This window comes from Lytechinus variegatus, chromosome 4 (assembly GCF_018143015.1).
Source record: "Lytechinus variegatus isolate NC3 chromosome 4, Lvar_3.0, whole genome shotgun sequence".
Taxonomy (NCBI): Eukaryota; Metazoa; Echinodermata; class Echinoidea; order Temnopleuroida; family Toxopneustidae; genus Lytechinus; species Lytechinus variegatus.
The window spans coordinates 29,728,339-29,752,511 of NC_054743.1; the positions used below are offsets into that span (position 1 = coordinate 29,728,339).

Here is a 24,173-nt window from a genome sequence, read left to right on the forward strand (position 1 = left end):
CATCATGTGGAAATAGATTACATTCATTTCCTTTCGTGTCCGTTATGTGAATATATGCATGATTATTTACAATGCAAACTTAGAATGTGAAGAACCTACAAGGAAAATGGTATGTAATGACAGAAAGTGTATCACGCATGCTGCACACGATGGTGGGTTAATGTACAAGTGTACATATGTGTTTTTATACAGGAGATATGCCCAAAACTCAATGTAATGCAATACTAGATTTGTTTTTCTACTAACTTTGAATACCAATGCCTTTGAATAATAAAGGCAGCAGCCCGGTGCTTACAAGAGTAGGTCACATATTGCTTTCAAAATAAACTTCTCTTTCGGAGCACAAGGCAAGATATACAGTGGAAGATAATATAGTGAGACTGAGCAACAAGACAGGCCACAGATCTATTTGTCAAGTTAGCATCATTCTTGAGAATCTAGTCATAACTTATTCATGTACCTTTAAAATTCTGGTATTTGGAGCAGTATTTTGGTACTTGTTTGAAAGAAGAAGCTTGATGTGCAATCAGAATAAAATAAAAGAGAGCAACTCGGAGAACCTGGAATACCAATCCCCATGACTGTATATATACATACACACTCATAATCTATAATACATAACAGAGTATGATGTATTTACAAATGACTCTATCATATATGTACAGGTGCTGATTTAGATTGTCTTTCTTTCTCCAAAATTCATATTTTTGGTTTTAACTTTTCCACTTGGTCACATTGTTACTTGAAGGTATAAATCGGGTCAGAAATCGAAAATAATGTAATGTACCTTTCTATCCTTATTTCTCCAAGTATGTTCTTTTTCTTTGATGCATCTCACATTCTTCATACAGGCAGACTGCAATATTTAATCACAATATTTTGGTCATTGACCCACCTCATGAATTCTAACTTAAACTTTAGATCACCTGCCATCAAAATATTTGATAATGACATTCATCAATTTGTAAAGATGATGTCTTTAGCAATAAAGCCATCTCCAAATCCCCACAATTGTTTACATGAGAAAAGACCAATTTGCTTCATTCATTTCATTGAAAAGGTACAAATACTTCCCTAAAATTCCACCCTTCAAATGCAATTGTGATATCAAAATTTTTGAGCAATATCTTATCCATGATGAAAAGGTTAACTTGAATTTCATATTTTCATAAGAGTTGTACTGATCACCTGTAAAGTTTGTTTTTATTACATTATCCAGTATTTTCAAAGCATTTCTTCACATTCTACAGTCTCACTTGAAAATTGATTTTTGTGACTTAAGAACTGAAATTCCCGAAGTGAACATCGGTAGTGCACCTATGGATGTTTGAACTCCTACAATAAACATGGTATATGTACTGTATCCAAACTATTCACATATTCTGTATACACTTATGATTCCATTGTACAAGGGGGGTGATACTTAATACCCCTGGCCGAAGGAGTTATACTTCACACCCCTATGCCTGAATGTGAGGACCGGTGGTCTAGAACTCAAAACCTTGTGCATTGTTCTGTGGGTTGAAGTTGTACTGTTGGGCCTCTGCGTTGACCTCTGGAACAATTTTCTCATCTTCCTCATCAGCGCTGAAGTAGTGTTCGATGATCTCGAAGGCTCGTTGGTAAATCTCCCGGTTTTCATGGCTTTGGAGGAACTCAATTTTGTCGAGACCTGAAGCATAAGCAAAGTGTACATTAAAGCACATTAAAGCACAATTTGACAATGAAATCAAATTCATGTGCATATTTGCATTCAACTACAAAAATACGATGCATATTTTCAATACTTTATTAAGTAAGATTATTTTCTTCATTGTGAGAGTGCACCATTCATTTCCGCCGCGCCAGTAAGCAGTATGCAAAACCGGTTTTTGCGCTTTACCTTTGAGACATGTATAGAAGACAAAAGGCTGGAGCACATGTATGATCATAACTAATTCCCTTTCTGCCACTGCAAGCAAAATTCTAATCAATATGAACAAATTTGCATAAAAAATCTTTGAGTGGATTAGGACCCTTTTCTTCAATGAGTTCTTTTTCATTGATTATTTTGAAAGCCTACACATTGTGCTCTATCCAATGGCCATTCCTGGATATGAAGCTCTTTGAGCGTACTAATAACAATATTAACACAATCGTAATGTGCTTTTATCATTTATCTTTATTCTCTCATTACTCTTACTTAGCAAACACATAACATAAACAACAACCGATGCCTGGGGGATTACCGAAAAGGAATTCTTATTTCAGAATAAAGGCTCTGCTCATTGGTTGTTGTTATGAAATTCATTAGAAGATGCTCATGGTGCAACAAAGGACAGAAAAAAAATGAAGAGGGGTGAGGGCTATCCAGGGCCCCCTCTTACAAAGAGTTACGATTGATCAGAATATCAACTACATGGAAATCCAACAATGTCATCATTGTCTTCTCCAGGAAATTTACATGAAGTCCTTTGTAAACAAAGAAAAGCACACATCATTTTCTAGGAATGATTGAATGTATGATTTACATCACATCTAGAAAATATTTTACAAAGAGTTATGATTGATCTGATCATTTTAAACTACATGGAAATCTAACATTGTCCTTTTTTCTCAAGGAAATTTACATGAAGTCCTTTGTAAACAAGAGAAGCACACTCCATTTTCTAGAAAATAATGATCACATCTAGAAAATATTTTGAACATGCCTTTTAGATATTGACATTGCTTAATTTCCATAGTTGTGGTTGATCGAACCAATTGTAACTCTTAGACTAAATGAAGTTAGACCATGTGGTGAGTAGACGAGTTGGCAGTGGACGAATTGGCAATTTACCCAACAGGACCCTAGGAATTTCTTTTGTTAGCGATATCTGATTGACTGAAAGTGACTTACCACCACATTCCTCTACCAGGAGGGCGTACTTGTTGGGAGTTCCGGTGTCCTTACTATCGCTCTTACCAAGCTTGAGGACATTGTCCAGTCCGTTGAGGGCCACCTGGACGATCTTGGTGTCCATTACGGTCAAGAGGTCACACAAAGGCTTGATGCAACCCTGGTTAACGATGTACCTGGATGAAGAGAAGTAGGATTCATGCAATGCAAGTTAATGTATCATATCATCTTATAATTTGTAGTGTAATCGCATACTCTTAATGAAATTTTAATTATGATTCTATTAAATTTCTCATGCACTTTGTGAAGCACACAGAGATAATGATAATGAAGTGCTAAACAAGTAAAATATCATTATTATCATTACATTATTGAATGCTACCTTTGATGTATCTTTTTTACACAAAGAAGATGGCAAATGAATTTCAAAATGTACCATAGTCATCTTGGTAATACATTTTAGTATGACAATACTAAAATTATTAGGCCCATAAAAGAGCTGTTCTAAAGGCGAACATCAGAGGGTCGTGGGTTCGAATCCCAGCAATGGCGTAATTTCCTTCTGCAAGAAACTCATCCACATTGTGCTGCACTCAACCCAGGTGAGGTTAATGGGTACCCGGTAGGAAGAAATTCCTTGAATGCTTAAGCACCTAGGCAGCTCAGCTAAAGCCGGGGTAATAATAATAGCACGGCCCGCTGGTAGAACAATTTTCGAAACTGAAGTTGCTACCCTAGGTAAATATACCTCTATACTATATTATTATCTTTTTAATACGCAATTCTAGTGTGTAGACTACACCAGGGTGATACCAAGGTAATTTTGTCCCCGGAATGCTCAAAAGAGCCCTGGAACTCTCCAATAACTGCAGTGGTAAAGCTTGTCCATTAGATTTGGGTTGCATGTTGTAATAACTAGCCCCCAGAAATGAAAAAATATAATGGACTAAAACCGTAAATACCAGAAATTCTTTAAGCAAATTTATAAAGAAAGAACATAGAGAAGTCAAAGAAATAATCTGAATTTTCTTTTTATCAATTAGAACATTCCATGAAATGTATTTCGTGTAAAATCGGTTGCTAAATAGCAATTACCTGATTTGTTCATGGCGACCTCCAGACGTAGCATTGGTAATGGCCCAGGCTGCCTCCTTTCTAGTCTTAAATTCAGCCTTAGCTAAGATTTCTACAAGCATTGGGATGATATTAGCATCAATCACAGCCTGGATGTATGATATAAAATAATGATATCATGTATGATCACAAATATTGTAAACATCATCATCATCACCACTACAGTCATGATGATCATCCTAATCATTATCATCATTACTATCACAATAATCTCTAACACTATAATCAATATCATCATCATCTTCAACATCAGCGATATCACCATCATCATCACAACCATCACCATCTCAACCACCCCCACCACCAAGTCCACCACCACCACCAACTGCCACCACCGCCACCACCCCCCACCCCCACCATCATCATCACCATCAGTATCACTGTTGTTATCACAATCATCATCAGCAGCATCAGCAGCATCATCATCAATCATCGTCATCATAATCATCATCATCATCGTCGTCTTCACTATCATCATTATCATCATCATCATCATCAATTATCATCATCATCATCATCATAATCATCATCACTATCAGTATCAATTTTGTTATCACTATCATCATCATCATCTCATCATCAGCAGCAGTAACAGCAGCAGCACCATCATCATTGTCGCTGTCATCATCATAATAAATTTCATTCAGTAGTTCCATACAATGGAACAAAACTGTTTGACAGGTCTGCAGCAAATCACCAAACATCCCTTACCTGTATCTGTCCGCGGTTACCAGCGGTGATGTTGGATATCGTCCAGCATGCTTCCTTTCGGATGGATTCTTTGGAGCTACTTAGGAGGCTTAGAAGGCAGGGAAGGGCTGAACAATTTAATACCACCTACAGGAAAGACAATTGAAAATCAATATCCTGTGAGCAATCAAGTGAACAAGCTGGACACAACAAGCCTCTTCATGGTTGTAAACTGTGCACGAGCAGTAAAAGGTAATTTAAGATAAACCATCCACAATTTCACTGACAAAGGCATTTGTGATTTAACGATTATTCATGTATTCCCTTTAAAACATTCTTTTCATCACATCCAAACTGAAGAGTAGCGAAGTCTTCATAATCACTGGTATTTGACAGTAGCCCAAACAATTGTTAAATGTGCAAAAAGCAGACAATAAAACAAACAGATTTCCAAACTTTATACCCCTGATGTACTATTCTAGTCACCTAGTCTAGCTTTGCTTGGAAATCTTCATTGGAAAATGTTAGTGCTTATCCTAATGAAAAATCGCAATGGTCATTCGAGAAAAAGTGATCATTAGCTTACCATGAACTGGCTTATTAATTTGTCACACTTGATCTCTCAAACAGTTTCTAAGTCATCATGAGAACCACTGCAGCATTTTAACTTATCAACACAAAATCTGATCAGAGCATTGTCAATCCCACATATATGGATGCATGTGCAAAGTTTTAATTTAATCCGTCAAACATTTTTCTTCTTTAGGGCAAGAACAAGCCATTTCCATAAAAATAATGAACCAAAGTTATGTTTGACCCTGATATCCCCCAAAAGATCTGGGTCCCATCTTGTGATTGATAAGGAAATCCATCATTGTCATAATTTTTCCTACCTGAAATTTGCATAATGTCTTTTATAAAACAAAGAGGAGCACACTGGATTTCAAGACAACGATGAGTGTTTTTTTTTCTCTATCAAAACGATGTATGCTGCTGTGATAATGTTCTAAACACCTAAACCTGTACGATTAAGCACACTGAGCCGATCTGTTTTACGTGAACTCAAGGGGGCAATTTCAAGTACGGTGCTGAAATCTGGTGTTGGTGTTGTGACAGCACTAACACCGTAGTTAAATGATGCTTGTGTTGGGATTGACCTCGGTAAATATGACGTATTTCCGGCAGATCGTGTTGAGTGCTGGTGTTGAAAGTCATCTGCTGAACCAATCATCACAGCTGCTGCTGAAGACCTACCTGTAATTTCCCCATGGTTCACCAACCCCCAGGGATTAAAAAACAACAACCAGGGATTGGGAAAAATCATGATTTTAAGTTCGGTGTTGGTGTTGGTAATTTGAAGCCATGTACAGGCGGCAAACAGGACGAAACATCCCCATAAAATCATTAGAGACTTTTACAGATGAGTGTAAATCATTAGAGCCTTATACATTTCAATGGACAATAATATTTATTCTCGGGTTCTTGAAGTAATCTTAGCCTTTGTATTCTGTACGATGAAATTTTACTGTAAATTACTCCCAATTTCACTGTAGTCGTCTAGAGGTTTTACGTGGAGATGATCAGCAGCCCAGCGCCTAGGTGTTAGAGCTTGGTTCAGCAGCATTTTCATGCTCTCAACACCTACACCGAACACCAAACTTGAAATCACCCAAGGAATCTCCAACATAGTGGAGGGATTGATTAAGAGCAAGAGTATACATCACTTCTGGGGAGCGTTTCATCAACATTTTCATCCGACAAGTTGTCAGATCTGACATCTTTCCATGATTTTGATTGGTTGAGAGGCACTGTTCCTATGGTAACTGTCGGATAAAATGGGACTTGTTGGATAAAACGTCCGACAAGTCCTTTCATGAAACGCTCCCCAGATTTCCATAGTTGTGGTTGGTCAGATCAATTGCAAGTCTTTGTAAGACGGGGCCCAGATACAATGACAGAATAACAATTGATATACTGACCTGTGTTTGGACATCGTCACCGGTGACTATATTACCTACAGCTCTCAGGGCAGCTGAGACCACACTATTGGAAGAATGCCTGCAACAGGGCCCAATCAAAACATCAAGCCAGGTTCAAATTAAACTCTGGTTTAACTATGGACAGCCACTTGTGGCATAAATCTCTTATGTTAAAGGTTCAATGTATTGGCTCATTTTGCTCTCAAATCCTAGGGAGGGTAAATAAGATAGTGTCTTCTCCAGTCAAGAATTAGAACCAAAAAAAAAAAGTGAACATAAGAGAGATACCATGTAAACAAAATTCTGACATTTTTGGCTTCCCATAATTTTAGCACAGAGTTAGACCACAGTTTAAGTTGAACCTGACTTCAGAATAAGGGCCCGAGCCAATAATATGGTATTTTATCTGAAAGTGAAAGGGCAACCATAGATGTTTCTTAAGGTGTTCACATGCATCAAGTTATGTATGACTGCACACAGAAATTGAATTCAAGGTGCCAAAATGGGACACATCAACATATCTTAATGCCTTACCTATGTGTAATTTTATCAATTTATTCATTCCATTTGAAGGTGACATAAATAATCTATGCATTGTTTTCCTGTAAAGGGGAACGTATACATGTAGCTGCATTACTAATATTCAAATTAAATCTACAAAAAAAAGCAATAACTTGCTATCAATATTTCTTTAACAAATGCACAATAATGTTCACCAAACCTAGCATATGCAAGATATGCAAGAGTTGAGAAATATATACAACTTGTCATAAATCAACTTCCTCGCATTAGGTATTCGTTACTTTTCAATTTAAAAATCTTGAGGAAAGGGAAGAAAAAAAAACTACTGAGTTAATTTTGTTTTTTGCAGGAGCCAGACAGCAGAAATATATATCTGTAATTTATTGATTTGTTTTTTTTAACTTGCCATTTGCTGACTGCTTGGTAATGGTATTATTAAAGATGCTAGCAAAGGTTCAATTTTTAAGAAACTGCTACAAGCCTCTTGGTCTAACTTACATGAGTAGTTCTACAAGTCTGCGGCAAACCCCGCTATCAATTACAGCCTGGATCTTCTCATTAGGTCCATCTGATAGATAGGAGAGTGCCCAACAGGCGTCGGCTAGAACGTCTTGATCACTACTGAACAGTAGACGGGATAACACTGGTAGACATGGGGATACCTGAAAATAGACAGCATGAAAGGTAAGATAGAAAAGGATCATAAAACTACATGTAGATGGATTTCTGATTGGGCACAGTCAACTTTGCCACAACTAATTTCTAACGATTTCAGATACTTTTGTAATCCAATGCACAATTTAGTTGTCCAACTATATCGCATGGAGATTTGTACACATATTGTTTACATGGTATTGATTCATATAAACCTTTCTATCTATCTATGACCTCTAAGAGCTCTGACCTTTGACGCTGTCCCCCTCAAAATCAAATTTGAGCCCATGTTATAGTAACAAATTTGCAACAAACTCAAGCTTCTCAAATCTTTCAATATGATTGGCTGATCGTAAATTTGTTATCATAACAAGTCTTTATGAAACAGGACCCTGATATGCATTAATAAATAATAATAATAATAGGCATTTATATAGCGCCATCTATCTAGAAATATTCTATTCCGAGGCGCGTTGTTATTATTATTATTACCCCGGCTTTAGCTCAAGCTGCCTTTCAGCGCTCATGCATTCAAGGAATTCATCCTGCTGGGTACCCATTCACCTCACAATGGTCAAGTGCAGCACAAGGTGGATAAATTTCTTGCAGAAGGAAATTACGCCATGGCTGGGATTCAAACCCACGACCCTCTGTTTCAAAGTCAGAAGACTTATCCACTGGGCCACAACGCTCCAAACTAACCAAGATTCATTAACCAAGATTGAAGATGGTTGTTCAAACAGTTCTTCAGTCGTCATAAGAACGATACATTACAATTTATGTAATAACCAATGTGACCTTTGACCTCACGGCCCCAAATAGAATCACATCATAATCCTTCTATGCATATGAGAGAAGTTGATCTATTAATTTTTATTGTTCTGTCTTGTTCTATTGCAAGAACAAGATGTTTTCTAATATACAACCTCTGTGACCTTTGACCTCATGAGTCATGACCACCTAAAACTACTGATAATAATCACTCCTACATGTATCCATAAACCAAGTTTGAAGTTGATCCATCAAAGGGTTCTTTAGTTATTACGAGAGTGAACTGGCAGATGAAAGGCCTTTAAAACATAATGCCTCCAGCAACCACTTCTGAGGGGAAATATAATTTTTTTTAAAAGTTTTAAACCAAGACCTGGGCCCTGTCTTACAAAGAGTTGCAATTGATCCGATCAATTCAACTATGGATGGCCAGCAACGTCAACAAGTATTATGGATGTTTGTTCAAAATATTTTCTAGCTATGATGTATATTCATGTATTGTTTTCTTAAAAATTCACTGTGCTTCTCTTCGTTTAATACAAAGGACATAGTGCAAACTTCCTGGAGAAAGATTTATGACACTGATGGATTTCTATAGAGTTACGATTGACTGGATCGATCGTAACTCTTTGAAAGACGGGCCCCTGATCTCAACATTAGCAACTGAACTTGGAATCACTGCTTAGACTTACTTGTTTGAAATCTGGAGGGGGGCTCTTTCCTCTGCACAGGTTGGACAGGGCCCATACAGCATTCCTAGTCATTGAAAGCCTATTGGATTTTGAAAGTACCCTGGAAGAGGACAAAAGGGGAAAGAGATGATGATATCATCAGACGATAACCAACATCATGACCTGAAAGGCTAAATGGGATAGTGAACAGTTTCATCCATTCTTCTATTTCTAATAAATTGCAAATAGGCCTGTTCCATTTAAATTCCTCTTTCCCACTCATAGCTCCATCACTTTTAATGGACAAGAAACCAGCTAAAAACAAAACGAAACAAAACAATACCAAATAAAAAACAAATCTATTAAAAAAAAGAGGCTACCGGGCCCACGATCAATTGAGCAAAGCAAATTTTTGGAGTATTTCATTTCATGTCTATTTCGAACAATGAAATATGGATTTTCATTTTTCTTTTCATAAAAGACTTATAACTGTAAGTTGTAACTTAGTTGGCAACTTCTATGGTAACAGGGTTCAGCAGCCAATCGAAATCAAAGTTTTGGTAGTTGTAACTCTTTATGAAAAGGGCCAAATATTGAGATTGAACTGGAATAAAGGAAAATCTGTACCTATCTAAATCTTTGATTTAAATGCAGTAAATTGAACATTTTCTGAATTTCATTGTGCAGGGCTCGACATTAGCAGTGGCCCGGGGCAACCAGAAATGAGAGTCGGGCCACCAAAATTCTGTAAAAGCCCACAATTGGTGGCCAAGTCGGGCTACCAAAGTTTTGATGAACTGAAATGTTTTGTATTGTTTTAGGGCCACCAAATTTGCTTTCTGGGCCACCAAGAAAAAAAAGTTAGTGTGGAGCCTTGCATATTTTTTTTTTTTTTTTTAATGTTATTTCTGCGTTCACAATACATTATCAAAAATTATTTACATTGCTCGCAATATATAAAAAAATCCATAATGTTTACAACATAAACATAATTAGAAAAAAATGGTTTGGGCATATACTTCACATTAGGATGATAATAAAAAGCAGCATAAACAAATGCACGCAAGAGACCGCCATCGTGAGCGGTTAAGCTTGTAGTTGATGGCGGCCTCATAAAAAGGGTTTGTGACTAAGATCGATAATTACTGAACAAGTGGGTGCGATGCAGGTGCGGGTGCTGTAAATAGCAGTATAATTATTGTTATTATTATTTTTAGTTTATAGTTTATAGTTGTTAATTTGAAGTGTGGGATGAATAAGATTGAATGAACTTTTTTTAAGAGTTGATTTTAAAGAGTATAAAGTAGAACAAGATTTAATATTGTCTGCAAGAATATTCCAATGTAATGAGATACTTACGCTAGTAGATGGATGAGGATACCGCAGTTCAGGACACGGTCTCTACATTCTGCACTGTCTCCTGCAATGTTACCTAGAGCCCATACAGCCTACATGAGAGTGAGAGAGAGAGGGAAAGAGAGAACAAAACTGTTATAATACATATTTCAACATGATCACTGTCTGGAACATGTCTGTATAGACACATATCATGTCATGTACATCTACATGTAGAGGGAATACACAATGCAATGTAACCTGAACAATACACTACCATCCATATCTACAGTGGTATAACTGTTAAAAAGTGTTCATTTGGTATATAAAAATCTTACAGCTTTGTGTGGTATAGCAAGGAAAAAGAAGTGGTTTTGGAGGTGATGGACAGCTGCAGCCATGAATAACAGATGGATTACCAGCATAAATAGCAGACTTTTTAGAACAATAGATCCTCTTCTGGATGAGATCCTGGTGGATCAATTGATGACAGGATGTGACTGTTCTATTTGAGCAAAACCACTACTCACCCACCCACCAAAACACCACCAATCCACGCTGCAATCTGCCACCTTTTTTCAGCTTTAATATACACTGCCATTCAGGACTATAAACATGCAGGATAGGTGGATCATTACAAAAAGCAAAAACAATGGATGGATTATTAGAAAATCAAAACTACCGCTTTTCCCGTGCCCACAAAAGCCCACAGACTTTTTTATACTAAATGAACAACTTATAGGATAACCACTACAGACAAGATTGGTAGTGAATAAAGAATGATTCGATCAAATGGCTTGTATACCAAATGGATACAACTAATTCAAACACACACAATACTGCCATACTTTGGCAAAAGGAAGCAAGTTACAGAAGTATAATTCGTTGTAAATGAGCAATGTTTGCTCCTCATTTACACAGGCGTTAATGCAATTTCACAGCATATTTTCTTAAATCTTCTTATATTTTCTTATCTTTCCATAGAAAGATAATTTCTTCCCCAAATTTTGCCTGAACGTACAACATACAAAGTGTGTTTCAGAAACAACAATAACTCAAATTTGACTGATGTGTCACTTGCTTTCTTTTGCCAAAGTTGGGCAGAATAGCCCTCACCTGTTCCTGGACATCATCGTATTGACTCTGAAGCAGTTGTATAAAGATTGGTACGGCACCTGCATCTATAACAGTTCCCGTCTGGGCGGTGGTACCAGATGCGATGTTTGTCAGCACCCATGCAGCTTCAAACTAATAAAAAAATAAGCAACAAATATTTACCAAATAACAGACAATGCATTACAGAAGACATCACATTGAGGATATATGAAAGAAGTTAATTTATATGCATTTGTGATTTCAGCAACTCGAAAGTGAGTCAGTCAATCAGGAAGCCAAAGATTGACATGGATATACGGTATTGTTCCAGTTGAAGGAGGAAGAATGCAGCATCCATCTTCAACTGGAACAAAACTGCATATCACCCTTGCCCCCTCCCTCCACTTTGCACGATTCAGTGCATCCTCCATCCTGAGCCTCGGTGAAAGTATCTTTCGAAAGTCTAGCTTTCGCTTTAAAAGATAGGAATCCCGCTCAGCATTTTTTCCTGTCCAATCCTTCATTCCATTGATGCATAGCAAACACATAAGTAGATCGACAAAGAAGTTGTCAGACCTTACATCTACCCTCAATTTTGATTTGCCGAGAAGCACTGTGACCATGGAAATATTGGATAAGAAGGGACTTGTCTGATAAAACCTCCAACAAGTCCTTTCCTGAAATACTCCCAGGAAAGCTGAACTGTGAAATCCAGCATGCAGCAATGCAGTGTGAAAACTTCCTTCTAAAGGCACCATCAACCATGGGTTTACTCGCTAAGTTTTACCTTCATTTGAGATGCAGGCTTTGAACAGCAAACAGGGGGTGTTTTACAAGGAGCTGACTTAACCCTAAAAGGACTGGGGTGTGGGGGGGGGCATGATGGCCGCCGTTCACGGGATAATGCCGAAATTTGGCACACACATTCTTTACCACATAAAGTTAAACTACAAGCCAGTATTTAAAAAAATTCTGAAAATAATTATTTTTTATTCACTATGAATAAAATATGAAAATTTATTGGTGAAAAACATTATTTGCATATTTAACACCCAATTTCACTTCAATTTTTCCCCCAGATGCCATCTGTTTTAATCTAATTTAAAGGTCTCCAAAAAGAAAAATTGCGAAAGCCATTTTTCCTTATGTATTCCTTTGTTTTTAGAATTTCTTGTTTTAATTCTTTGTTTTTTCATCTTTTGTTTTTCATTGTTTTTCCAATGTAAATTATTAAAGACCATTTAACAACTAATTTCAACCCTGAATTAATTAATCAGACCAATTAGAATGAAAAATAATCAACCTTTTATGAATTTGATCCCCTATAGACTTTGTACACAAAATAAAAAAATGACTCAATTTCGGCATGACATTGTCATGTACATTTATTTGCATATTTCATTAAAGAAAAAATATGAACAATTAATTTTTGAAAATTTTACTACAGTCTTGTAGTTTACATCCAGCTCTACGCACATGCAAATTATGCGGCGATTGCGCAATCAGCAGCTGAGATCTGAGATCAATTTGGCCCCCCCCCCCGTGTATCCTGGTCTGAAATAGCCCAGTTAAAAATAGGGTTCATACAGCATAACTATAAGTCACACTTACATGTAGTTTAATATCTCTCTGTCAAACACCTTCTGGTCTCTGAATGACAAATAAAATTATCAAAGGGCAAAGAATACATTTCTTACCTGGAGGACACTGTTGGTTTCAGCCTGGAGGAATTGAACAAACCTCGGAACAACACCCATCTGAATGACTTCATCGATTGGTGGGTTAGGCTCTGCATAAAGTTCAAAGGCCAATGAGATGTCAACATGTCAAGACTTGTGTTTTTAATCAGAATACCGATATTTTTATAATAGCATTTACTTACATGTATGTGTGATGTAAGATTTATTCTATAAAGCCAAATAGAAAAGATTACAAGGTGTTCCCAATTAAAACCCTTGGTGGATCTATTACAGATATGATTTTTATCCCAGAGAATATTAAACTAATGAAATTAAAAATAAATGAATGGAATGAATATCAAATTTATTAATGACATACTGTACATTAAGAGTCAAAATTCATTCTTGCAAGGAGAAGGATGATCATCAAGAAGCAAGACTTAACTTGTCTTATTTTTTTTTCACATGACACATAAATATAAAAATAGACATGTACAGTACATGTAGTTCATTTATCATCAGTAAGATACATGTACATGTAGGCCCTTTTTGGAAAGTAGCCTAAAATAAAAATAATACAAAATCAATAGCCCTGGCATACAGTACATTAAAAAAAGAAAATGCTGAGCAGGAGCAAGAGACTTTTTTTATGGTTTTAAAGTTCCATTGATCTAATCTTAAAAGGGGGCTGACATTACATAACTCAGTCCTTGAAGTTGAAGCCTTGAATACAGATCAGTCAGCACTAAATATAAATTAATAGCTATTCATGCTATGGTTTGCCAAGTGTTCATTTGGCAGCATGATAGTGTACAAGCGCTGCAAAAAATCTAAATGTCACATTTGCAATATATATCATAACGTTTCCATTTTTTCATTTCAATTATTTATTATTTCATTCATTAATTTTTTTAATAATCCATTACTCTATTCCTTCATCAATTGTTAAAATTCATTCATTTATCCTGTCACTCATTCATGAATCTATCTATTGGTCTATTCAGCTGTTTATTTTCCATTACCTTACATGTATGGGAGGAATGTAAGATTTTATTTTTTAAAATTTTCTCTCCAGATTTAATACTGCAATAATGAATGCATACATTGTACATGTAAATACTAGGTTTTAGAAATTAATAAATATTAAATAAAAAAAAATAAAAAGTCCCCGATTCTTTGAAAAATACTTCACTATATACTTAAAATTAATTACCTTTTGATAGTAGTTTCCTAAACCTTTGTGTAGCATTAAGTTGAGCCTCAGGGTCATCCGACATTACTCTTTCAACCATGTCCTGGGTGACTGAATTCTAAGAGAAGATATGAGAAAAATAATGATTGTACAGTATACTGAACAATTTCTACAGTATATGTTCTCAACTGAGCATTTCATTAAATTACCCAAGCTTTAAACTTGCTGTCTACAGGCACTCAAGTATGTGAGGAATTTCTTCCTACATGTACCTGGTAATCATTCACCTCATCTGTGTTGAGTGCATCACAATGTGGGTGAATTTCATGCTGAAGGAAAGCACATTACGGTCGGGAACCGAACCCACGTCCCTCAGCTTAAAAAACAAGAGTCCTACCCACTAGACCACGATGCCCTCAGAATTGTTCATAAAGAATTATTGCATGCATACATGTATGATAGGATGTTTTCAATAGGTTGAAACACTTCTAAATCCCCGACATGTATGCCCGCTATCTCTCTCAAATCTCTTCCTCCCTCCCACACGAATCCATTGCCAATGCCAACAAAAATACCATCAAACCAACTTTCCCCCAAGGTTCAATATCTACATGTATAGTTCATAGTTAAACTTCCTCAAGGCACCCACTCAAATGCTAACAAATTAGAAATGTGAAAATTGCGTGGGAGGATCTGCCTCCGGGTGTGCACACCCAATATACATTACACAAATTATATTACATGAATCAGTGCTTCCAGACACATGTACAGTGAGGAGGGACGGAAGATTTGAATGTGCACAGGAAACGTCATGTACATGTAAGTTCACCGACATCAAGGAAACTCCCCCCCCAAAAAAAAATCTAGAGGAAAAATTATGACATGCATATGCAGTGTAAGATTGTACAGGCGTAGGCCTATATGTTGTTCTTGGAATTAAATTTTAATCATATAGCTGAAAAATATAACAGGGGGGTAGAACAGAGACCTGTTTAATATTAAATAACAAAAACAACATTATATTCCACATGTCTGATTGGTCGATGGAGATTCTGGTTGATAAATTGTTGATTTGCCCAACGCTCTTGATTAATGATTATTTGCCTATAGCTCTAATGCTCTATCATATCAACTACTGATTGTATTGTACATACATCGATGGTAACGGTATAAATGTATGTTAAAGTACAATACAGGTATGTGCAAAAATACATGCTTTTGGCACCAAGATGTGGTGCGAGCTTACTCTGCATATTTTAAGATTAACTAACCTCTTTTCTATTGATTTTCCTACCAAAACAAGGGTAACTAAAATTCTAGAATAATTCAAAGTCTACATGTATATTGACTGTCCTCGGTGGATAACGCTAATGTACCGCTCTATTTCTCAGAGGTATTCACAATTAGTGATTCTTCTACAGGGCAATGAAGGGTTTTGCTTGAGGAAAGAGGTTACAACCTTGGCAGCTATTAAGTATACATAATATTTAGCACATTATGTGTTCTCCAGAGCTTGAGGAATATATAACATTCTGATATTTTTTGTTGGATGTGGTGATGCAGGAAATTTAAATGCAGTTATGATCATGACTAGCATTATTCTTTTTCACCATCATTCATCATCATCATCATCAATCATCATCATCATCATCATCATCATCTCATCATCATCATCATCATCATCATCATCAACATCATCATCAATCATCACAATCATCATCTCATCATCATCATCATCATCATCATCATCAATCATCATCATCATCATCATCATCTCATCATCAATCATTATCATCAATCATCACCATCATCATGATACAAAAAAACTAAAAACTGATGTTTCCCCTACTCTCTGAACTTTTACCAATTGTTTTGGAGCAAACTAAAAGGTGAAAGCGAATTTTTATGTACAGTGGTAAGAACAAGTATCTTTTAAAAACACAATCTACCAGATAGTTCACACTGCAATATTATTTCATTTTGTATGTTATCACACAGAGTACTCCAAGTAATGCTCATTGTGCCATTATAGATCAAATCTGTTATCTTGAATGATCAGTGAAATGTAAAACACCATCTTGCATTTGATAGACAAATTACAACATAATTTGCTTTTGCCTTCGGAAAGATATTTTTAAAATATAATCATTCATATTTATTATCACTTACCTGAGATGATGTGATGTAGTTATCTTGGACAGTGATGTCAGGTGGTTCTAAGACAACATCTACATTTCTCCTCTTAAAAAGCTGTATAAAAAGGGTGAGAATTGACAAAATAGTTACTTTGTTTCAGGCAAGGCATAATTTAAGCCCTCAAAGAAATGTCTCTACTTGGTAATCAATACTTCATGGCAAATTAGAATTCAAATTATTCAAATCAATGATCATCATCATTAAAAAAAAATACCTCATCATTTCCAACAACATTATCAACATCAACACATCACCAATCATCTTAAAAAGATCATCGAATAGCATCATCCTCATCACCATCATCATCCTCACCATCATCAACAACTGAGCTTGGACATCATCATCATCATCATCATTATCACCATCAACCACAATTGAGCTTGGACTTCATTATCATCATCATGTAGAAAGATATTAAAAAATGATACATGAATTATTTTCCCCAACAAGAATACAAATACATGTAGGTCTAGACTTTCATAAATTTTACGATTTTAACAATTTTTTTTTGTTAAAGCCTGTGAATAAGATAAAGTTTGAAGAATCAACATTAAGTTTGTGTTTAATACAGGAAGACTGACTGGGACAGGCAGGTAGGGCGAGGCTGGAGACGTCATTAAATATTTCTCCTTCATGTAGGCATACTGCATTTCATTCAGTTTCCTCTGCCCCCAACTTCCCATGTCAAACAGAGGATGTTCTTCACTCAACTCTCGGGACAGATGACGTCAAGATATCGTCAATCACGCATCACCAGAGCCTCGCTTGTACACAAATCCACACAGAGCTGATCAATCTTGACTCACTGGATAATCTATAGGACACCCCCTTCTAACAACGTCCTTCTGGCGCTTAAAAATCAAAACCAGATCCCAATTCATGACTAATTACCATGTCATATTTGCAATGCCATCATCATTTCGTGGTGAAAATATGACCTTTAAAATGTAAGCAGACTTGGGTTTGCACTATTCAGTATTCAAGAGCAAGGTACGCTGGGGATTTTAAGAGAACAAATACATTGTACATAATGCTAGCCTATATCTTCATAGCTCTATATGTGGGTTAACACTACACTGTACATAGCATGGTAGAGACAGCATACATGATATATGTACACATAAATGTGGTTTACATGTACATTGTACCTCCAAATGACATTTAGGCCTAAAGTGTGTTAAATTATACTGCACAAAAAGTCAAAAAGTGACTGCCAATAATTTACTCCATGTACATGTACATGTATGTACGGGTGTATCTGGTCCCCAATGTACATGTACATCACCAGATACTAAATGTGCATGCCAATGAAATACTACAGAATCCAGAGCATTTACAGTATACCACAAAATGTTCAAGAATAAAAAAACACATTCTACATTGTACAGCATGTATACAAGTACCTGGATTTTTGAGAACATTTTTTTAAACATTTCACCTTCATCCAAGCAATATTTTTGATCTTGTCATAATGAGTCTCATGCAGAACATCTTGTACAATGTTCATGTACATGTAAGCCTACATGTAAAGCCTATTGCTGTCTAAATTTAGTGTCAGGGCCTGAAAGTGTATAATTCCACCTCCCTAGTTTTCCTTCATGCAAATTTCATTCATGCGTTTACATGTATTTTTTACAATTGGAGGAACAAACTGGCTGTCTGGCTGAATACACACGATGCAGAGCTGGTATTTGCAGATAAACACTCATTTGAAAATGCATTCATGAGTGCTATGCACTGTGCCCCCCCCCCCACCACCCCTCACTCACTCTTCCTCCCTCCTAGTTTCACCACAGATTAATTAATAGCTAACACAGCTATTGCATATAAAAAAATCTACAATTTATCATACATGTATTGTAATGCATTGTTTTGAGCTCCTCAAAAAAATAAGGAGAGCGAATTATTGAGCTCCACACAATTATAAACGTGAAGGACTGTAACTATCGCAGAATAATATTGGATTTTACTGCATACATGCAATACTTGATACCCCTGTAAAGTAGCTCTTTGAACGAAAGAAATAGTCGTCAAATTTCCACAATCACCCCAATGTGCAAACAAAAATTAGCCTCTATATCAGTAATATACAATTTATTTCCTACCATGTGGCCTGTGTACATGTATATTATTAATCCTCTCATCTTGATATTATGAATATCACTTCTCCCAGTCTCTGCTTCCTGGTTCTCTTGTTTTTTCTTCAAATTATTGTCATATCATTGCAACCACCCCCAATCTCTCTCATTTCCTCCCCTCAACAAAAGTGCCAGCTTCTAAAATATACTAAAATATACATGTACATGTACAACAATTTGCCAGGATTTGTCTCTTCTCTTCTCTTTTGCACTTGACTTTATTACCGGGTATTTGGAATCTCCTTCCCTGTTTGTTTGTTTTGAGGCAGGGGCAGATCCAGGATTTTCCAAAGGGGGGGGGGGCACATTTTTCAGAAGAAACTTTGACAAGCAAAAAAAAAAGTTCTTGTCCAAAAACCAAGGATATTTCTTTCATCAAAGACTTCACTTTCAAAGAGGGGTGGGGGGGGGGGGTGGGAGGGCACACTTTGTGTTTTAACATAATTATCACAAATTTTAATTGTGCTTCTCATAAGGGGGGGGGACGGGTCGGCAGTGCCCCCCCCCCCCCCGGGTGTGCCAGTGTTTTGAGATGAGTTTTCGTTTAATAAAAATAAAAAATTTGCTTTTAGACTTGTGCCCCTCTCAATCACCCCTTTCTTTTTCTCTTGTAAAGACAAATTACAATGTAATAGTGTCTTGTACATGCCCACCCCGTCTTCTTCATAGAGCAGGCCTGCATGAAGTATCCTCTATTAAAACTGCACTGCTGGATGTATTGCTTTTGCTGGATGTATTGCTTTACAATGCCAAGCTCATTGCTCATAGTCAGAGCCACTGCACTGTGGAGGCATGTGTAATTCTATCCCAAGCCCACTTTCAAGTGCAGATTGAAGCAGCCGGAGTGTAAGATTTCGATGACGGATGCTAACCCATTAGTAAGCATATCTTTTTCTCTCCATAACCACCCCCCCTTTCTCAGCCCCCCCCCCCCCCCCCCTCTCTGTCTCAGTGGCACTCATCCACATACGTACATGTACTGTATACCATAGGTTTCTCTATGACCCATCCTTTTTCATCTCCTACATTTTCATGTACTGTACATGATCCCTCCTGCTTACAAATAAAACATGTATTTTTGTCACTTATTTGCTTTTATAGAAAGGCCTTTAATTTCTTATTTCATTAGACTTTTCTCTGAAGGTCACGATTGGCATGTTAAAAAGTCCTATTTCATTGTCATTTCATTTGTTACCTACAGATTTTACATTGTATGTACATGTACATGTATGTACACTACATGTCGGCCAAAACATTGTAAACAACTTACATGTACAAATAAAAGCAATTCCCACAACCAATAGTTGTGAAAACAGAAAACCATACAAAAATTGTTTGTTATCATCCTTACTGTAAGAATATATTTCCTCTTGATGTGAATTATCACATTATAATACAATGCAGGTACATGTACATTTTAGGACCCCCCGGAACAATAAAATAATGTAGAACCTTATGTACATGTATGTTTAACATTATCATGTGATGAGGAAACTACACTGTATATAGAGAGATTTATTGGATTTCAAGCTTGACTGGAAAAACTTGATAACGGTAATATGGCTGCAGTCGGCTATGTTTAATTGACTCAATACAAACAAGTCAAAAGAATTGGGAATATTGCACTTCCTCTTTCACAGAATACCTGGCACCAAGTGAAACTTTATATTCAATTTCAATCAAACATCAAACAGTCACACCAGTTAAGTAGGTCAAAGAAAGAAACGAAAATAACTGCACTGTACATATGCAGCAGAGATGATAAGCGAGGAATTCTTTGAAAACAAACTAATTTTCTAGATAAGAAAATTATGACTAATGTTTGAGTAAACTACTGTATGCAAATATCCAGAACATTTTTTTTTTAGTTAATATTAACTCTGCTGTACAGTAAAAATAGCTCAGTGTGTACATACATGTATGGTGTATGCACAGTATGTACATGTATGTACAGTATGTACATGTATCTTTACTATACTTGCAGATTATCTGCACAAATAGGCACACTCATTGTCCACTGTCCAGTGGACGATATTGTGAGATGGCAATCTTTAAAAAAATATTTGTAGTATTAGTATCATGACAAAATTGTATCAAACAAACAAAATTTTGTGCGCTTTTATGAGTTGCCATTTCCATTATTATAAAAATAAGGCTTCCTTGAAATATTATAAGCAGCATTCAAATGACAGCTACATGTATAATAAACGATGTTTGCCATTTTGCAAAAGACTTCAATGTTTAGTGGAAAATGAAACACCTTGTCTCCAATTTTAAAAGTGCACCTCCCTAAAAAAAAAAAAAAAAACACTCCAAATAATCTTTTTAATATGAGGTGCCATATAATCTAAGTTTATATTCAATCCCATTTGCTATTCTTCTCAATTATCCTACTGTCAATCTTTTTTTTAACCAAAATATTGAGGGTTTTACATGTAGGAAAATAGATAAATTGTAGCATTTCCTCTACTCTACTTGGATTTGCTTTGGGCAGAAATACTGGGTAATTTGTTTATTGGACCATTACCATTTTCAGCATCAAGATCCCTTGTCAAATTATTATCATCATCATCATCAACCATCACAATCAACATCATCATCATCGTTGTATTATTCTTCTTCACCATCATCATCACCATCTTCATTAATTGTCACAAACTCACAATCACCACCACCATCATCATCAACATCATCATCATCTTCATCAACATCAACCGTCACAAACTCACAATCACCATCATCATCATCATTGTATTAATCTTCTTCGCCGTCATCATTATCCTCATCATCATCATCTTCATCAATCACCACACCACCACCACTATTCATCATCATCACCATTAATCTTCACCACCAACATCATCATCACCACAATCATAATCACCACCACCACCATCATCATCACTATCATCATCATCACCATGATTTCCTCTTAATCATCTTCTTTGAACTCTTATCAATATCACCATCATCATATTCACATTATCATTTTATGCCATCATCATCATCTTCTTCTTAACATTATCACCATGTACATGTATATTGCAATCATCATTGAAATCATTAGCATTATCAATAAACATCCAACATCACTATCACCATCATCAACATCTTTATCACCATTATCTCATCATTAATCATCATCACCATCACCATCACCGCCATCATCATCATCATAATCATCATCATCATATCATCATCATCAGCATCATCATCATCATCTTCTTATTCTTACATGTATGATTGCCGCAATTATCATCTAAACAATCATCATCATCATGAGCATGATCATTAAAGATTAGAATGAGATGGGTGTACTAGAACAAGGGAGTGTTTCATGAAGTACATGTACTATCTGCAATAAACTGCTATAAGCTACTGAATACTTGCATCTGATTGGCCAAGGGGACATTTGGGCGCAAAAATCAACTACAGGCTTCTATATAACTCAACACCAAGGGGAGTATTTCAATAAAGCCACTTGTCGATGATTTCACTTTCACACATTTGCTATGAGCGAATCAGAAGCCAGAATTTCAGTAGCTTATAACATACATCAGTGTTTAATGAAATGCTACCTAATGATGAACACCTTACCTGTTCTTCTCTCTTCTGTTTCCTTAGCTGAATTCCAACTTCTTCTCTTCTTCTCCTCAGTTCTTCTGCATCCAGAGCCTTGTTCTTGAATAACCTGAAGTGTTCTTTGTTAGACGATGCCATGATTTGATTGTGCCTGCAAATCCAATGAAATTGATGGGAGATAAATGTTTTAATCATTAGAATACAAATACAAAATAGAGTGACAATGATAATAACAATGCTTTTACATGTACTGTTTACAATCAAACCCTGCAGTGTCATTACATTCATTTCACTGGCAATGTTCTCTTATTTTGCTCTTTTTTTATCATTGTTCTTTTAATTGCTCTTTGACTTTGTAAAAAAGTACAAAAATCTGTAAAATATACTACTTTCCAACAAGAATACATATAATCAAATAAAAAGTATGTTGAATTGATCAAAACAATAGGCTAATCAAAAGGGTGTTGTTGTTTAATAGTACCGGTACCAGTATGATCAGACTCAGAGTTCACAACATGCTGAACATGTCCTATGATTGGTGAGCATCGCGCTTTAACCATGACATATAATTTTGAAATGTCTTCTTCTTTCTTTGGTTTTGATCAGTATGTAGGATTTTGGGGGGCAAATATTTTGGAGGATATTTCGTCTGCCCCCAAATTTGACAAGCAAAAATAAGAAAAAAAAAAGTAAAAAAAAATTGACAAGCAAAAAAAAAAAAGTCTTTTAAGTTTAATTTTTTTTATTTTAAGCTTAAATAAGACATTTCGTAATACCAGAAAAAAAATTACAAGCAAAAAAAAAGGTACGCTAGTGGTTTTGATGGCGATGGCAACCAGTATTCATATTTTTCGGTTATTTTTCCTTCCTTCTTTCCTTCCTTTCTTTCTTTCTTTTCTTTCTTTGCTTTTTTCTTTTCTTTCTTTCTTTCTTTCTCTCCTATCAATACCATGTGTCCGTTTTTCCTACAGACAACAATACAAATGGTACTACATGTAGATCTCTGTCTTTAGATTAGACCTATCTACAAGATCTTAAAGTGCACAAACCCCAAAGCATGCCACATTTATGAACATGAGATTCAGATTTTCATTCATCCGTCGACGTCGCACTGCGTCTGCACTCAACGTGTACCGGTATGCCTTTCTCTATCACACACATGCAGTAACGTAAGGCCTAGGCTATAAATCGCAAGACCCAGAGAACACGAGCAAAAACATTAGTACAGAACATCACTAAATAAAGCAATATACTACTATTTGAGTGTATTAAAGTGACATGATCACTTTCCAGAATAAACAATCGTTACAAAGTTAGTAATCTCATACATACTCACTCTTGGAAAATGTAGTATTTGAGGAGATAAAGTTGTCGATTTGAAGCCACAAACGACAAGATCGCCACACCGGTACGGTTCTTCACTACGCAATTTCCCTACGACGTATTCGTGGGTTTAGTACCAGTCTCTTATTTCTATTGTGAGTTTAAATCAGCACAGATATCAGCTGCTACAATGAGAGCGTCAATATACAAACTACTGGTTAATAAGTCTAACACTGGCAAAATATCCCCAAATCCTCCCACACGTCTGAAGACTGAAGAGGGGCAATACTCTTCTTTGAAGGGGGGGGGGGGGGGTAATTAATTGTTACTGTTC

At 36.2% G+C, this 24,173-nt stretch overlaps 1 protein-coding gene across 2 annotated transcripts; it reads right to left on the reverse strand.

Annotated features, from left to right (window-relative positions):
• Positions 1–915: 915 nt before the first annotated feature.
• LOC121413801 (importin subunit alpha-7-like) lies at positions 916–23,958 on the reverse strand. Of its 2 annotated transcripts, none has more exons than XM_041606758.1 (14): positions 23,853–23,958; positions 22,532–22,667; positions 16,770–16,850; positions 14,622–14,718; positions 13,427–13,518; positions 11,751–11,882; positions 10,659–10,747; positions 9,321–9,420; positions 7,702–7,865; positions 6,682–6,760; positions 4,724–4,849; positions 3,974–4,101; positions 2,879–3,054; positions 916–1,672 (listed from the first exon to the last, which is right to left on the reverse strand). In XM_041606758.1, the coding sequence occupies exons 2-14, from the start codon at positions 22,652–22,654 to the stop codon at positions 1,488–1,490; spliced, it is 1,572 nt and encodes a 523-aa protein (XP_041462692.1). In that variant the 5' UTR covers positions 22,655–22,667; positions 23,853–23,958; the 3' UTR covers positions 916–1,487. The 2 variants fall into 2 exon arrangements, with proteins under 2 accessions (XP_041462692.1, XP_041462693.1); XM_041606759.1 differs by having other exon boundaries at positions 23,849–23,947.
• Between the last annotated feature and the right edge of the window lie 215 nt (positions 23,959–24,173).